Consider the following 19,065-nt stretch of genomic DNA (forward strand, 5'->3'; position numbering starts at 1 on the left):
AGGACACAGACGGGAGATGGTGGAGGAGGAGGAGGATTACACAGACGGGAAGATGGTGGAGGAGGACACAGACGGGGAGATGGTGGAGGAGGAGGACACAGACGGGGAGATGGTGGAGGAGGAGGACACAGACGGGGAGATGGTGGAGGAGGAGGACACAGACGGGGAGATGGAGGAGGACACAGACGGGAGATGGTGGAGGAGGACACAGACAGGGAGATGGTGGAGGAGGAGGAGGACAAAGACGGGGAGATGGTGGAGGAGGAGGAGGACACAGACGGGGAGATGGTGGAGGAGGAGGAGGACACAGACGGGGAGATGGTGGAGGAGGAGGAGGACACAGACGGGGAGATGGTGGAGGAGGAGGAGGACAAAGACGGGGAGATGGTGGAGGACACAGACGGGGAGATGGTGGAGGAGGAGGACACAGACGGGGAGATGGTGGAGGAGGAGGAGGACACAGACGGGGAGATGGTGGAGGAGGACACAGACGGGGAGATGGTGGAGGAGGAGGAGGACACAGACGGGGAGATGGAGGAGGACACAGACAGGGAGACGGTGGAGGAGGACGACACAGATGGGGAGACGATGGAGGAGGAGGACACAGACGGGGAGACGGTGGAGGAGGACGACACAGACGGGGAGATGATTGAGGAGGACACAGACGGGGAGATGATGGAGGAGGACACAGACGGGGAGATGGTGGAGGAGGACGACACAGACGGGGAGATGGTGGAGGAGGACGACACAGACGGGGAGATGGTGGAGGAGGACGACACAGACGGGGAGATGATGGAGCAGGACACAGAAGGGGAGATGATGGAGGAGGACACAGACGGAGACGGTGGAGGAGGGGGACACAGACGGTGGGAGATGGTGGAGCAGGACACAGATGGGGAGATGGTGGAGGAGGAGGACACAGATGGGGAGACTGTGGAGGAGGAGGACACAGATGGGGAGATGGTGGAGGAGGAGGAGGACACAGACGGGGAGATGGTGGAGGAGGAGGACACAGACGGGGAGATGGTGAAGGACGAGGAGGAGGACACAGACGGGGAGATGGTGGAGGACGAGGAGGAGGACACAGACGGGGAGATGGTGGAGGAGGAGGACACAGACGGGGAGATGGTGGAGGAGGAGGACACAGACGGGGTGATGGTGGATTAGGACGCAGACGGGGAGATGGTGATGGTGGAGGAGGACACAGACGGGGAGATGGTGATGGTGGAGGAGGGCACAGACGGGGAGATGGTGATGGTGGAGGAGGACACAGACAGGGAGATGGTGATGGTGGAGGAGGACACAGACGGGAGATGGTGGAGGAGGAGGAGGATTACACAGACGGGAAGATGGTGGAGGAGGACACAGACGGGGAGATGGTGGAGGAGGACCACACAGACGGGGAGATGGTGGAGGAGGAGGAGGATTACACAGACGGGAAGATGGTGGAGGAGGACACAGACGGGGAGATGGTGGAGGAGGAGGACACAGGTGTGAAGATGGTGGAGGAGGACACAGACGGGAAGATGGAGGAGGAGGAGGACACAGACGGGAAGATGGAGGAGGAGGAGGACACAGACGGGAAGATGGTGGAGGAGGAGGACACAGACGGGAAGATGGTCGAGGAGGACACAGACGGGAAGATGGTGGAGGAGGACACAGACGGGAAGATGGTGGAGGAGGAGGACACAGACGGGAAGATGGTGGAGGACACAGACGGGAAGATGGTGGAGGAGGAGGACACAGACGGGAAGATGGTGGAGGAGGAGGACACAGACGGGAAGATGGTGGAGGAGGAGGACACAGACGGGAAGATGGTGGAGGAGGACACAGACGGGAAGATGGTGGAGGAGGAGGACACAGACGGGGAGATGGTGGAGGAGGAGGACACAGACGGGAAGATGGTGGAGGAGGACACAGACGGGGAGATGGTGGAGGAGGAGGACACAGACGGGGAGATGGTGGAGGAGGAGGACACAGACGGGGAGATGGTGGAGGAGGAGGACACAGACGGGGAGATGGTGGAGGAGGAGGACACAGACGGGGAGATGGTGGAGGAGGAGGACACAGACGGGGAGATGGTGGAGGAGGAGGAGGACACAGACGGGGAGATGGAGGAGGACACAGACAGGGAGACGGTGGAGGAGGACGACACAGATGGGGAGACGATGGAGGAGGAGGACACAGACGGGGAGACGGTGGAGGAGGACGACACAGACGGGGAGATGATTGAGGAGGACACAGACGGGGAGATGATGGAGGAGGACACAGACGGGGAGATGGTGGAGGAGGACGACACAGACGGGGAGATGGTGGAGGAGGACGACACAGACGGGGAGATGGTGGAGGAGGACGACACAGACGGGGAGATGATGGAGCAGGACACAGAAGGGGAGATGATGGAGGAGGACACAGACGGAGACGGTGGAGGAGGGGGACACAGACGGTGGGAGATGGTGGAGCAGGACACAGATGGGGAGATGGTGGAGGAGGAGGACACAGATGGGGAGACTGTGGAGGAGGAGGACACAGATGGGGAGATGGTGGAGGAGGAGGAGGACACAGACGGGGAGATGGTGGAGGAGGAGGACACAGACGGGGAGATGGTGAAGGACGAGGAGGAGGACACAGACGGGGAGATGGTGGAGGACGAGGAGGAGGACACAGACGGGGAGATGGTGGAGGAGGACACAGACGGGGAGATGGTGGAGGAGGAGGACACAGACGGGAGATGGTGGAGGAGGAGGAGGATTACACAGACGGGAAGATGGTGGAGGAGGACACAGACGGGGAGATGGTGGAGGAGGACCACACAGACGGGGAGATGGTGGAGGAGGACGACACAGACGGGGAGATGGTGGAGGAGGATTACACAGACGGGAAGATGGTGGAGGAGGACACAGACGGGGAGATGGTGGAGGAGGAGGACACAGGCGGGAAGATGGTGGAGGAGGACACAGACGGGGAGATGGTGGAGGAGGACGACACAGACGGGGAGATGATGGAGCAGGACACAGAAGGGGAGATGATGGAGGAGGACACAGACGGAGACGGTGGAGGAGGGGGACACAGACGGTGGGAGATGGTGGAGCAGGACACAGATGGGGAGATGGTGGAGGAGGAGGACACAGATGGGGAGATGGTGGATGAGGAGGAGGACACAGACGGGGAGATGGTGGAGGAGGAGGACACAGACGGGGAGATGGTGAAGGACGAGGAGGAGGACACAGACGGGGAGATGGTGGAGGACGAGGAGGAGGACACAGACGGGGAGATGGTGGAGGAGGAGGACACAGACGGGGAGATGGTGGAGGAGGAGGACACAGACGGGGTGATGGTGGATTAGGACGCAGACGGGGAGATGGTGATGGTGGAGGAGGACACAGACGGGGAGATGGTGATGGTGGAGGAGGGCACAGACGGGGAGATGGTGATGGTGGAGGAGGACACAGACAGGGAGATGGTGATGGTGGAGGAGGACACAGACGGGAGATGGTGGAGGAGGAGGACACAGACGGGGAGATGGTGGAGGAGGACGACACAGACTGGGAGATGGTGGAGGAGGAGGAGGATTACACAGACGGGAAGATGGTGGAGGAGGACCACACAGACGGGGAGATGGTGGAGGAGGACCACACAGACGGGGAGATGGTGGAGGAGGAGGACACAGACGGGGAGATGGTGGAGGAGAAGGACACAGACGGGGTGATGGTGGATTAGGACGCAGACGGGGAGATGGTGATGGTGGAGGAGGACACAGACGGGGAGATGGTGATGGTGGAGGAGGGCACAGACGGGGAGATGGTGATGGTGGAGGAGGACACAGACGGGAGATGGTGGAGGAGGAGGAGGATTACACAGACGGGAAGATGGTGGAGGAGGACACAGACGGGGAGATGGTGGAGGAGGAGGACACAGACGGGGAGATGGTGGAGGAGGAGGACACAGACGGGGAGATGGTGGAGGAGGAGGACACAGACGGGGAGATGGTGGAGGAGGAGGACACAGACGGGGAGATGGAGGAGGACACAGACGGGAGATGGTGGAGGAGGACACAGACAGGGAGATGGTGGAGGAGGAGGAGGACAAAGACGGGGAGATGGTGGAGGAGGAGGAGGACACAGACGGGGAGATGGTGGAGGAGGAGGAGGACACAGACGGGGAGATGGTGGAGGAGGAGGAGGACACAGACGGGGAGATGGTGGAGGAGGAGGAGGACAAAGACGGGGAGATGGTGGAGGACACAGACGGGGAGATGGTGGAGGAGGAGGACACAGACGGGGAGATGGTGGAGGAGGAGGAGGACACAGACGGGGAGATGGTGGAGGAGGACACAGACGGGGAGATGGTGGAGGAGGAGGAGGACACAGACGGGGAGATGGAGGAGGACACAGACAGGGAGACGGTGGAGGAGGACGACACAGATGGGGAGACGATGGAGGAGGAGGACACAGACGGGGAGACGGTGGAGGAGGACGACACAGACGGGGAGATGATTGAGGAGGACACAGACGGGGAGATGATGGAGGAGGACACAGACGGGGAGATGGTGGAGGAGGACGACACAGACGGGGAGATGGTGGAGGAGGACGACACAGACGGGGAGATGGTGGAGGAGGACGACACAGACGGGGAGATGATGGAGCAGGACACAGAAGGGGAGATGATGGAGGAGGACACAGACGGAGACGGTGGAGGAGGGGGACACAGACGGTGGGAGATGGTGGAGCAGGACACAGATGGGGAGATGGTGGAGGAGGAGGACACAGATGGGGAGACTGTGGAGGAGGAGGACACAGATGGGGAGATGGTGGAGGAGGAGGAGGACACAGACGGGGAGATGGTGGAGGAGGAGGACACAGACGGGGAGATGGTGAAGGACGAGGAGGAGGACACAGACGGGGAGATGGTGGAGGACGAGGAGGAGGACACAGACGGGGAGATGGTGGAGGAGGAGGACACAGACGGGGAGATGGTGGAGGAGGAGGACACAGACGGGGTGATGGTGGATTAGGACGCAGACGGGGAGATGGTGATGGTGGAGGAGGACACAGACGGGGAGATGGTGATGGTGGAGGAGGGCACAGACGGGGAGATGGTGATGGTGGAGGAGGACACAGACAGGGAGATGGTGATGGTGGAGGAGGACACAGACGGGAGATGGTGGAGGAGGAGGAGGATTACACAGACGGGAAGATGGTGGAGGAGGACACAGACGGGGAGATGGTGGAGGAGGACCACACAGACGGGGAGATGGTGGAGGAGGAGGAGGATTACACAGACGGGAAGATGGTGGAGGAGGACACAGACGGGGAGATGGTGGAGGAGGAGGACACAGGTGTGAAGATGGTGGAGGAGGACACAGACGGGAAGATGGAGGAGGAGGAGGACACAGACGGGAAGATGGAGGAGGAGGAGGACACAGACGGGAAGATGGTGGAGGAGGAGGACACAGACGGGAAGATGGTCGAGGAGGACACAGACGGGAAGATGGTGGAGGAGGACACAGACGGGAAGATGGTGGAGGAGGAGGACACAGACGGGAAGATGGTGGAGGACACAGACGGGAAGATGGTGGAGGAGGAGGACACAGACGGGAAGATGGTGGAGGAGGAGGACACAGACGGGAAGATGGTGGAGGAGGAGGACACAGACGGGAAGATGGTGGAGGAGGACACAGACGGGAAGATGGTGGAGGAGGAGGACACAGACGGGGAGATGGTGGAGGAGGAGGACACAGACGGGAAGATGGTGGAGGAGGACACAGACGGGGAGATGGTGGAGGAGGAGGACACAGACGGGGAGATGGTGGAGGAGGAGGACACAGACGGGGAGATGGTGGAGGAGGAGGACACAGACGGGGAGATGGTGGAGGAGGAGGACACAGACGGGGAGATGGTGGAGGAGGAGGACACAGACGGGGAGATGGTGGAGGAGGAGGAGGACACAGACGGGGAGATGGAGGAGGACACAGACAGGGAGACGGTGGAGGAGGACGACACAGATGGGGAGACGATGGAGGAGGAGGACACAGACGGGGAGACGGTGGAGGAGGACGACACAGACGGGGAGATGATTGAGGAGGACACAGACGGGGAGATGATGGAGGAGGACACAGACGGGGAGATGGTGGAGGAGGACGACACAGACGGGGAGATGGTGGAGGAGGACGACACAGACGGGGAGATGGTGGAGGAGGACGACACAGACGGGGAGATGATGGAGCAGGACACAGAAGGGGAGATGATGGAGGAGGACACAGACGGAGACGGTGGAGGAGGGGGACACAGACGGTGGGAGATGGTGGAGCAGGACACAGATGGGGAGATGGTGGAGGAGGAGGACACAGATGGGGAGACTGTGGAGGAGGAGGACACAGATGGGGAGATGGTGGAGGAGGAGGAGGACACAGACGGGGAGATGGTGGAGGAGGAGGACACAGACGGGGAGATGGTGAAGGACGAGGAGGAGGACACAGACGGGGAGATGGTGGAGGACGAGGAGGAGGACACAGACGGGGAGATGGTGGAGGAGGACACAGACGGGGAGATGGTGGAGGAGGAGGACACAGACGGGGTGATGGTGGATTAGGACGCAGACGGGGAGATGGTGATGGTGGAGGAGGACACAGACGGGGAGATGGTGATGGTGGAGGAGGGCACAGACGGGGAGATGGTGATGGTGGAGGAGGACACAGACAGGGAGATGGTGATGGTGGAGGAGGACACAGACGGGAGATGGTGGAGGAGGAGGACACAGACGGGGAGATGGTGGAGGAGGACGACACAGACTGGGAGATGGTGGAGGAGGAGGAGGATTACACAGACGGGAAGATGGTGGAGGAGGACCACACAGACGGGGAGATGGTGGAGGAGGACCACACAGACGGGGAGATGGTGGAGGAGGAGGACACAGACGGGGAGATGGTGGAGGAGGAGGACACAGACGGGGAGATGGTGGAGGAGGAGGACACAGACGGGGTGATGGTGGATTAGGACGCAGACGGGGAGATGGTGATGGTGGAGGAGGACACAGACGGGGAGATGGTGATGGTGGAGGAGGGCACAGACGGGGAGATGGTGATGGTGGAGGAGGAAACAGACAGGGAGATGGTGATGGTGGAGGAGGACACAGACGGGAGATGGTGGAGGAGGAGGATTACACAGACGGGAAGATGGTGGAGGAGGACACAGACGGGGAGATGGTGGAGGAGGACCACACAGACGGGGAGATGGTGGAGGAGGACGACACAGACGGGGAGATGGTGGAGGAGGATTACACAGACGGGAAGATGGTGGAGGAGGACACAGACGGGGAGATGGTGGAGGAGGAGGACACAGGCGGGAAGATGGTGGAGGAGGACACAGACGGGGAGATGGTGGAGGAGGACGACACAGACGGGGAGATGATGGAGCAGGACACAGAAGGGGAGATGATGGAGGAGGACACAGACGGAGACGGTGGAGGAGGGGGACACAGACGGTGGGAGATGGTGGAGCAGGACACAGATGGGGAGATGGTGGAGGAGGAGGACACAGATGGGGAGATGGTGGAGGAGGAGGAGGACACAGACGGGGAGATGGTGGAGGAGGAGGACACAGACGGGGAGATGGTGGAGGACGAGGAGGAGGACACAGACGGGGAGATGGTGGAGGAGGAGGACACAGACGGGGAGATGGTGGAGGAGGAGGACACAGACGGGGTGATGGTGGATTAGGACGCAGACGGGGAGATGGTGATGGTGGAGGAGGACACAGACGGGGAGATGGTGATGGTGGAGGAGGGCACAGACGGGGAGATGGTGATGGTGGAGGAGGACACAGACAGGGAGATGGTGATGGTGGAGGAGGACACAGACGGGAGATGGTGGAGGAGGAGGACACAGACGGGGAGATGGTGGAGGAGGACGACACAGACTGGGAGATGGTGGAGGAGGAGGAGGATTACACAGACGGGAAGATGGTGGAGGAGGACCACACAGACGGGGAGATGGTGGAGGAGGACCACACAGACGGGGAGATGGTGGAGGAGGACCACACAGACGGGGAGATGGTGGAGGAGGAGGACACAGACGGGGAGATGGTGGAGGAGAAGGACACAGACGGGGTGATGGTGGATTAGGACGCAGACGGGGAGATGGTGATGGTGGAGGAGGACACAGACGGGGAGATGGTGATGGTGGAGGAGGGCACAGACGGGGAGATGGTGATGGTGGAGGAGGACACAGACGGGAGATGGTGGAGGAGGAGGAGGATTACACAGACGGGAAGATGGTGGAGGAGGACACAGACGGGGAGATGGTGGAGGAGGACCACACAGACGGGGAGATGGTGGAGGAGGACGACACAGCTGGGGAGATGGTGGAGGAGGAGGAGGATTACACAGACGGGAAGATGGTGGAGGAGGACACAGACGGGGAGATGGTGGTGGAGGACACAGACGGGAAGATGGTGGAGGAGGACACAGACGGGAAGATGGTGGAGGAGGAGGACACAGACGGGAAGATGGAGGAGGAGGAGGACACAGACGGGAAGATGGAGGAGGAGGAGGACACAGACGGGGAGATGGTGGAGGAGGAGGAGGACACAGACGGGGAGATGGTGGAGGAGGAGGAGGACACAGACGGGGAGATGGTGGAGGAGGAGGAGGACACAGACGGGGAGATGGTGGAGGAGGAGGAGGACACAGACGGGGAGATGGTGGAGGAGGAGGAGGACACAGACGGGGAGATGGTGGAGGAGGAGGACACAGACGGGGAGATGGTGGAGGAGGAGGACACAGACGGGGAGATGGTGGAGGAGGAGGACACAGACGGGGAGATGGTGGAGGAGGAGGACACAGACGGGGAGATGGTGGAGGAGGAGGACACAGACGGGGAGATGGTGGAGGAGGAGGACACAGACGGGGAGATGGAGGAGGACACAGACGGGGAGATGGTGGAGGAGGACACAGACGGGGAGATGGTGGAGGAGGACACAGACGGGGAGATGGTGGAGGAGGAGGAGGACAAAGACGGGGAGATGGTGGAGGAGGAGGAGGACACAGACGGGGAGATGGTGGAGGAGGAGGAGGACACAGACGGGGAGATGGTGGAGGAGGAGGAGGACACAGACGGGGAGATGGTGGAGGAGGAGGAGGACACAGACGGGGAGATGGTGGAGGAGGAGGAGGACAAAGACGGGGAGATGGTGGAGGACACAGACGGGGAGATGGTGGAGGAGGAGGACACAGACGGGGAGATGGTGGAGGAGGAGGAGGACACAGACGGGGAGATGGTGGAGGAGGAGGACACAGACGGGGAGATGGTGGAGGAGGAGGAGGACACAGACGGGGAGATGGAGGAGGACACAGACAGGGAGACGGTGGAGGAGGACGACACAGATGGGGAGACGATGGAGGAGGAGGACACAGACGGGGAGACGGTGGAGGAGGACGACACAGACGGGGAGATGATTGAGGAGGACACAGACGGGGAGATGATGGAGGAGGACACAGACGGGGAGATGGTGGAGGAGGACGACACAGACGGGGAGATGGTGGAGGAGGACGACACAGACGGGGAGATGGTGGAGGAGGACGACACAGACGGGGAGATGATGGAGCAGGACACAGAAGGGGAGATGATGGAGGAGGACACACACGGAGACGGTGGAGGAGGGGGACACAGACGGTGGGAGATGGTGGAGCAGGACACAGATGGGGAGATGGTGGAGGAGGAGGACACAGATGGGGAGACTGTGGAGGAGGAGGACACAGATGGGGAAAAGGTGGAGGAGGAGGAGGACACAGACGGGGAGATGGTGGAGGAGGAGGACACAGACGGGGAGATGGTGAAGGACGAGGAGGAGGACACAGACGGGGAGATGGTGGAGGACGAGGAGGAGGACACAGACGGGGAGATGGTGGAGGAGGAGGACACAGACGGGGAGATGGTGGAGGAGGAGGACACAGACGGGGTGATGGTGGATTAGGACGCAGACGGGGAGATGGTGATGGTGGAGGAGGACACAGACGGGGAGATGGTGATGGTGGAGGAGGGCACAGACGGGGAGATGGTGATGGTGGAGGAGGACACAGACAGGGAGATGGTGATGGTGGAGGAGGACACAGACGGGAGATGGTGGAGGAGGAGGAGGATTACACAGACGGGAAGATGGTGGAGGAGGACACAGACGGGGAGATGGTGGAGGAGGACCACACAGACGGGGAGATGGTGGAGGAGGACGACACAGACGGGGAGATGGTGGAGGAGGAGGAGGATTACACAGACGGGAAGATGGTGGAGGAGGACACAGACGGGGAGATGGTGGAGGAGGAGGACACAGGTGTGAAGATGGTGGAGGAGGACACAGACGGGAAGATGGAGGAGGAGGAGGACACAGACGGGAAGATGGAGGAGGAGGAGGACACAGACGGGAAGATGGTGGAGGAGGAGGACACAGACGGGAAGATGGTGGAGGAGGACACAGACGGGAAGATGGTGGAGGAGGAGGACACAGACGGGAAGATGGTGGAGGACACAGACGGGAAGATGGTGGAGGAGGAGGACACAGACGGGAAGATGGTGGAGGAGGAGGACACAGACGGGAAGATGGTGGAGGAGGACACAGACGGGAAGATGGTGGAGGAGGACACAGACGGGAAGATGGTGGAGGAGGAGGACACAGACGGGGAGATGGTGGAGGAGGAGGACACAGACGGGAAGATGGTGGAGGAGGACACAGACGGGGAGATGGTGGAGGAGGAGGACACAGACGGGGAGATGGTGGAGGAGGAGGACACAGACGGGGAGATGGTGGAGGAGGAGGACACAGACGGGGAGATGGTGGAGGAGGAGGACACAGACGGGGAGATGGTGGAGGAGGAGGACACAGACGGGGAGATGGTGGAGGAGGAGGAGGACACAGACGGGGAGATGGAGGAGGACACAGACAGGGAGATGGAGGACGACACAGATGGGGAGACGATGGAGGAGGAGGACACAGACGGGGAGACGGTGGAGGAGGACGACACAGACGGGGAGACGGTGGAGGAGGACGACACAGACGGGGAGATGATTGAGGAGGACACAGACGGGGAGATGATGGAGGAGGACACAGACGGGGAGATGGTGGAGGAGGACGACACAGACGGGGAGATGGTGGAGGAGGACGACACAGACGGGGAGATGGTGGAGGAGGACGACACAGACGGGGAGATGATGGAGCAGGACACAGAAGGGGAGATGATGGAGGAGGACACAGACGGAGACGGTGGAGGAGGGGGACACAGACGGTGGGAGATGGTGGAGCAGGACACAGATGGGGAGATGGTGGAGGAGGAGGACACAGATGGGGAGACTGTGGAGGAGGAGGACACAGATGGGGAGATGGTGGAGGAGGAGGAGGACACAGACGGGGAGATGGTGGAGGAGGAGGACACAGACGGGGAGATGGTGAAGGACGAGGAGGAGGACACAGACGGGGAGATGGTGGAGGAGGAGGACACAGACGGGGTGATGGTGGATTAGGACGCAGACGGGGAGATGGTGATGGTGGAGGAGGACACAGACGGGGAGATGGTGATGGTGGAGGAGGGCACAGACGGGGAGATGGTGATGGTGGAGGAGGACACAGACAGGGAGATGGTGATGGTGGAGGAGGACACAGACGGGAGATGGTGGAGGAGGAGGACACAGACGGGGAGATGGTGGAGGAGGACGACACAGACTGGGAGATGGTGGAGGAGGAGGAGGATTACACAGACGGGAAGATGGTGGAGGAGGACCACACAGACGGGGAGATGGTGGAGGAGGACCACACAGACGGGGAGATGGTGGAGGAGGAGGACACAGACGGGGAGATGGTGGAGGAGGAGGACACAGACGGGGAGATGGTGGAGGAGGAGGACACAGACGGGGTGATGGTGGATTAGGACGCAGACGGGGAGATGGTGATGGTGGAGGAGGACACAGACGGGGAGATGGTGATGGTGGAGGAGGGCACAGACGGGGAGATGGTGATGGTGGAGGAGGACACAGACAGGGAGATGGTGATGGTGGAGGAGGACACAGACGGGAGATGGTGGAGGAGGAGGAGGATTACACAGACGGGAAGATGGTGGAGGAGGACACAGACGGGGAGATGGTGGAGGAGGACCACACAGACGGGGAGATGGTGGAGAAGGACGACACAGACGGGGAGATGGTGGAGGAGGATTACACAGACGGGAAGATGGTGGAGGAGGACACAGACGGGGAGATGGTGGAGGAGGAGGACACAGGCGGGAAGATGGTGGAGGAGGACACAGACGGGGAGATGGTGGAGGAGGACGACACAGACGGGGAGATGATGGAGCAGGACACAGAAGGGGAGATGATGGAGGAGGACACAGACGGAGACGGTGGAGGAGGGGGACACAGACGGTGGGAGATGGTGGAGCAGGACACAGATGGGGAGATGGTGGAGGAGGAGGACACAGATGGGGAGATGGTGGAGGAGGAGGAGGACACAGACGGGGAGATGGTGGAGGAGGAGGACACAGACGGGGAGATGGTGAAGGACGAGGAGGAGGACACAGACGGGGAGATGGTGGAGGACGAGGAGGAGGACACAGACGGGGAGATGGTGGAGGAGGAGGACACAGACGGGGAGATGGTGGAGGAGGAGGACACAGACGGGGTGATGGTGGATTAGGACGCAGACGGGGAGATGGTGATGGTGGAGGAGGACACAGACGGGGAGATGGTGATGGTGGAGGAGGGCACAGACGGGGAGATGGTGATGGTGGAGGAGGACACAGACAGGGAGATGGTGATGGTGGAGGAGGACACAGACGGGAGATGGTGGAGGAGGAGGACACAGACGGGGAGATGGTGGAGGAGGACGACACAGACTGGGAGATGGTGGAGGAGGAGGAGGATTACACAGACGGGAAGATGGTGGAGGAGGACCACACAGACGGGGAGATGGTGGAGGAGGACCACACAGACGGGGAGATGGTGGAGGAGGAGGACACAGACGGGGAGATGGTGGAGGAGAAGGACACAGACGGGGTGATGGTGGATTAGGACGCAGACGGGGAGATGGTGATGGTGGAGGAGGACACAGACGGGGAGATGGTGATGGTGGAGGAGGGCACAGACGGGGAGATGGTGATGGTGGAGGAGGACACAGACGGGAGATGGTGGAGGAGGAGGAGGATTACACAGACGGGAAGATGGTGGAGGAGGACACAGACGGGGAGATGGTGGAGGAGGACCACACAGACGGGGAGATGGTGGAGGAGGACGACACAGATGGGGAGATGGTGGAGGAGGAGGAGGATTACACAGACGGGAAGATGGTGGAGGAGGACACAGACGGGGAGATGGTGGAGGAGGAGGACACAGGCGGGAAGATGGTGGAGGAGGACACAGACGGGGAGATGGTGGTGGAGGACACAGACGGGAAGATGGTGGAGGAGGACACAGACGGGAAGATGGTGGAGGAGGAGGACACAGACGGGAAGATGGAGGATGAGGAGGACACAGACGGGAAGATGGAGGAGGAGGAGGACACAGACGGGAAGATGGAGGAGGAGGAGGACACAGACGGGAAGATGGTGGAGGAGGAGGACACAGACGGGAAGATGGTGGAGGAGGAGGACACAGACGGGAAGATGGTGGAGGACACAGACGAGAAGATGGTGGAGGAGGAGGACACAGACGGGAAGATGGTGGAGGAGGAGGACACAGACGGGAAGATGGTGGAGGAGGAGGACACAGACGGGAAGATGGTGGAGGAGGAGGACACAGACGGGAAGATGGTGGAGGAGGAGGACACAGACGGGAAGATGGTGGAGGAGGACACAGACGGGAAGATGGTGGAGGAGGACACAAACGGGGAGATGGTGGAGGAGGAGGACACAGACGGGAAGATGGTGGAGGAGGACACAGACGGGGAGATGGTGGAGGAGGACACAGACGGGGAGATGGTGGAGGAGGAGGACACAGACGGGGAGATGGTGGAGGAGGAGGACACAGACGGGGAGATGGTGGAGGACACAGACGGGGAGATGGTGGAGGAGGAGGAGGAGGACACAGACGGGGGGATGGTGGAGGAGGACACAGACGGGGGGATGGTGGAGGAGGACACAGACGAGAAGATGATGGTGGAGGAGGAGGACACAGAAGAGAAGATGATGGTGGAGGAGGAGGACACAGAAGAGAAGATGATAGTGGAGGAGGAGGACACAGACGAGAAGATGATGGAGGAGAACACAGACGGGGAGATGGTGGAGGAGGACACAGATGGGGAGATGGTGGAGGAGGACAGACGGGGAGATGGTGGAGGAGGACACAGACGGGAAGATGGTGGAGGAGGAGGAGGACACAGACGGGGAGATGGTGAAGGAGGACAGACGGGAAGATGGTGGAGGAGGAGAAGGACACAGACGGGAAGATGGTGGAGGAGGAGGACACAGACGGGAAGATGGTGGAGGAGGAGGAGGACACAGACGGGAAGATGGTGGAGGAGGAGGAGGACACAGACGGGGAGATAGTGGAGGAGGACGACACAGACGGGAAGATGGTGGAGGAGAAGGAGGACACAGACGGGAAGATGAGAACACAGAGGAGGAGGACACAGATGGGGAGATGGTGGAGGAGGAGGACACAGACGGGGAGATGGTGGAGGAGGACACAGACGGGGAGATGGTGGAGGAGGACACAGACGGGGAGATGGTGGAGGAGGACACAGACGGGGAGATGGTGGAGGAGGACACCGACGGGGAGATGGTGGAGGAGGAGGAGGACACAGACGGGGAGATGGTGGAGGAGGACACAGACGGGGAGATGGTGGTGGAGGAGGACACAGACGGGGAGATGGTGGTGGAGGACAGACTGGGAGATGATGGTGGAGGACACAGACGGGGAGATGTTGGAGGAGGACGACAGTCGGGAAGATGGTGGAGGAGTAGGAGGACACAGACAGGAAGATGGAGGAGGACACAGACGGGCAGATGTGGAGGAGGAGGACAGAGACGGGGAAATGGTGGAGGAGGACACAGGCGGGGGGATGGTGGAGGAGGACACAGACGGGGGGATGGTGGAGGAGGAGGACACAGAAGGGGAGATGGTGGAGGAGGACACAGACGGGGGGATGGTGGAGGAGGACAGACGAGAAGATGATGGTGGAGGAGGACACAGACGAGAAGATGATGGTGGAGGAGGAGGACACAGACGAGAAGATGATGGTGGAGGAGGACACAGACGAGAAGATGATGGTGGAGGAGGAGGACACAGACGAGAAGATGGAGGAGGAGGAGAACACAGACGGGGAGATGGTGGAGGAGGACACAGATGGGGAGATGGTGGAGGAGGACAGACGGCGAGATGGTGGAGGAGGACACAGACGGGAAGATGGTGGAGGAGGAGGAGGACACAGACGGGGAGATGGTGGAGGAGGAGGACACCGACGGGGAGATGATGGTGGAGGAACACGCAGACAGACTAATGGTGGTCACGGACAGGGAGATGGTGGAGGAGGAGGACAGAGACGGGGAGATGATGGTGGTGGTCTCTCACCCTCTCTGCAGGGCGTGCATTGACCGCAGCTCTCGTGTTTGTAAAACTCTATGAGGCGAGCGATGGCGCGAACTATGTCTGTCTGCGAGAGAGACAGAGGTCACACACACAGAAAGAGAGGATGGTACGAGAAAGGGAGGAACAGGCGTCACTCAGAGATGGGTGGGTGTCAGAGACAGGTGGGCGTACACAAACGCAGACATCTCTCACCGATTTGTCCATCACAATGATTGCTGCCGTCCCGAGACCAGTCTGAGCCTGGACAAGAGCGTCAAAGTCCATGAGGACGGTCTCGCACACAGAGCGCGGTATGAGAGGAGTGGAGGAGCCTCCGGGAATGACGGCAAGGAGATTATCCCAGCCCCCCGTAACCCCACCTGAGAGAAACAGAGGGCGTGGGGAGGGAAGAGGGGTGGGGAGGGAGGGAAGAGAGAGGGGAGAAATATGACCACTGTCACACAGGAGCAGTCACTGGCTGCCTTTCCCTCCCCCTCACGTATCTATCAGGTCTCTTATAGGTAGGGGCCTCGCCCCCCTCAGTACCCGCGTGCCTCTCGATCAGCTCTTTTAGCGGTATGGACATCCCCCCCCTCAGTACCCCCCTCCCTGTCCCCCTCCCTCGCCCCCCTCAGTACCCCCTGTCCCCTCTCCCTCCCCCCCTCCCTCCCTCAGTACCCGCGTGCCTCTCGATCAGCTCTCTTAGCGGTATGGACATCCCCCCTCCCTCGCCCCCCTCAGTACCCCGCTCCCCCCTCCCTCGCCCCCCTCAGTACCCGCCCTCTCCCTCCCCCCTCAGTACCCCGCTCCCCCCTCCCCCCCCTCAGTACCCGCGTGTACCCCCCCTCTCCCTCCCCCCTCCCTCCCTCGCCCCCCTCAGTACCCGCGTGCCTCTCGATCAGCTCTTTTAGCGGTATGGACATACCCCCCCTCCCTCGCCCCCCTCAGTACCCCCCTCCCTTCTCCCTGTCCCCTCTCCCTCCCCCTCCCTCGCCCCCCTCAGTACCCGCGTGTACCCCCCCTCTCCCTCCCCCCTCCCTCCCTCGCCCCCCTCAGTACCCGCGTGCCTCTCGATCAGCTCTCTTAGCGGTATGGACATCCCCCATCCCTCGCCCCCCTCAGTACCCCGCTCCCCCCTCCCTCGCCCCCCTCAGTACCCGCCCTCTCCCTCCTCAGTACCCCGCTCCCCCCTCCCTCGCCCCCCTCAGTACCCGCGTGTACCCCCCTCTCCCTCCCCCCTCCCTCCCTCGCCCCCCTCAGTACCCGCGTGCCTCTCGATCAGCTCTCTTAGCGGTATGGACATCCCCCCTCCCTCGCCCCCCTCAGAACCCCGCTCCCCCGCCCCCCTCAGTACCCGCCCTCTCCCTCCCCCCTCAGTACCCCGCTCCCCCCTCCCTCGCCCCCCTCAGTACCCGCGTGTACCCCCCCTCTCCCTCCCCCCCCCTCCCTCGCCCCCCTCAGTACCCGCGTGCCTCTCGATCAGCTCTCTTAGCGGTATGGACATCCCCCCCCCTCCCTTCTCCCTGTCCCCCTCCCTCGCCCCCCTCAGTATCCCCTGCCCCCTCCCTCCCTCGCCCCCCTCAGTACCCGCGTGCCTCTCGATCAGCTCTTTTAGCGGTATGGACATCCCCCCTCCCTCGCCCCCCTCAGTACCCCGCGTGTACCCCTCCTCTCCCTCCCCCGTCCCTCGCCCCCCTCAGTACCCGCGTGCCTCTCGATCAGCTCTTAGCGGTATGGACATCCCCCCCTCCCTCGCCCCCCTCAGTACCCCCTGCCCCCTCTCCCTCCCTCCCTCGCCCCCCTCAGTACCCGCGTGCCTCTCGATCAGCTCTCTTAGCGGTATGGACATCCCCCCCCTCCCTCGCCCCCCTGAGTACCCCCTGCCCCCTCTCCCTCCCTCCCTCGCCCCCCTCAGTACCCGCGTGCCTCTCGATCAGCTCTCTTAGCGGTATGGACATCCCCCCCCTCCCTCGCCCCCCTGAGTACCCCCTGCCCCCTCCCTCCCTCGCCCCCCTCAGTACCCGCGTGCCTCTCGATCAGCTCTCTTAGCGGTATGGACATCTCCTCCTCCACGGTGCACGGATAGTTGACGTGTCCTGAGATATTGAACAGTTTGGTTCCGGAGTTTCTCTCGCGCCCGAATCCAGCGAACCAGGCCCCCCCGCGCCGGCAGATAGTGGGCGCTACGGCGACAGTCTCCACGTTAGCAACCGTCGTGGGGCAGCCGAAGACTCCTGGGGGTGAGGGAGACAGACAAGTGTCAAACGTCTCCTGTGTCACCCTGCCTGGGGAGGGACAGACCATGTCACAGTGTCCCCTCTGTCACGCTGCGGGGGGAGGGACAGACCACGTCACAGTGTGTCCCCTCTGTGTCACCCTGCGGGGGGAGGGACAGACCATGTCACAGTGTCCCCTCTGTCACCGTGCAGGGGAGGGACAGACCATGTCACAGTGTCCCCTCTGTCACCCTGCGGGGAGAGGGACAGACCATGTCACAGTGTGTCCCCTCTGTGTCACCCTGCGGGGGGAGGGACAGACCATGTCACAGTGTCCCCTCTGTCACCCTGCAGGGGAGGGACAGACCATGTCACAGTGTCCCCTCTGTCACCCTGCGGGGAGAGGGACAGACCATGTCACAGTGTGTCCCCTCTGTGTCACCCTGCGGGGGGAGGGACAGGACCACGTCACAGTGTGTCCCCTCTGTCACCCTGCGGGGGGAGGGACAGACCACGTCACAGTGTGTCCCCTCTGTCACCCTGCGGGGGGAGGGACAGACCATGTCACAGTGTCCCTTCTGTCACCCTGCGGGGGGAGGGACAGACCATGTCACAGTGTCCCCTCTGTGTCACGCTGCGGGGGGAGGGACAGACCATGTCACAGTGTCCCCTCTGTGTCACCCTGCGGGGGGAGGGACAGACCATGTCACAGTGTCCCCTCTGTCACCCTGCGGGGGGAGGGACAGACCATGTCACAGTGTCCCCTCTGTGTCACGCTGCGGGGGGAGGGACAGACCACGTCACAGTGTCCCCTCTGTGTCACGCTGCGGGGGGAGGGACAGACCACGTCACAGTGTGTCCCCTCTGTGTCACCCTGCGGGGGAGGGACAGACCACGTCACAGTGGTCCCCTCTGTGTCACCCTGCGGGGGAGGGACAGACCACGTCACAGTGTCCCCTCTGTGTCACCCTGCGGGGGAGGGACAGACCATGTCACAGTGTCCCCCTCTGTGTCACCCTGCGGGGGGAGGGACAGACCATGTCACAGTGTCCCCTCTGTCACCCTGCGGGGGGAGGGACAGACCATGTCACAGTGTCCCCTCTGTGTCACCCTGCGGGGGGAGGGACAGACCACGTCACAGTGTCCTCTCTGTGTCACCCTGCGGGGGAGGGACAACCACATCAGTGTCCCCTCTGTGTCACCCTGCGGGGGGAGGGACAGACCACGTCACAGTGTCCCTTCTGTGTCACCCTGCGGAGGGAGGGACAGACCATGTCACAGTGTCCCCCCTGTGTCACCCTGCGGGGG

General features: G+C 62.0%; 1 protein-coding gene across 1 annotated transcript in view; it reads right to left on the reverse strand.

Moving 5' to 3' along the window:
• The window catches only part of LOC142477175 (NADH dehydrogenase [ubiquinone] flavoprotein 1, mitochondrial-like), a gene marked incomplete at its 5' end in the record, with an annotated part of 47,226 nt that overhangs the window by 12,394 nt on the left and 15,767 nt on the right, over nt 1-19,065 (reverse strand). Inside the window, 3 exon segments of the mRNA XM_075582208.1 lie at nt 15,545-15,626; nt 15,755-15,921; nt 17,563-17,775. Of these exon segments, the coding sequence (XP_075438323.1) occupies nt 15,545-15,626; nt 15,755-15,921; nt 17,563-17,775 (462 nt within the window).

Source organism: Ascaphus truei, unplaced genomic scaffold (genome assembly GCF_040206685.1).
Source record: "Ascaphus truei isolate aAscTru1 unplaced genomic scaffold, aAscTru1.hap1 HAP1_SCAFFOLD_2034, whole genome shotgun sequence".
NCBI classification, from domain to species: Eukaryota; Metazoa; Chordata; class Amphibia; order Anura; family Ascaphidae; genus Ascaphus; species Ascaphus truei.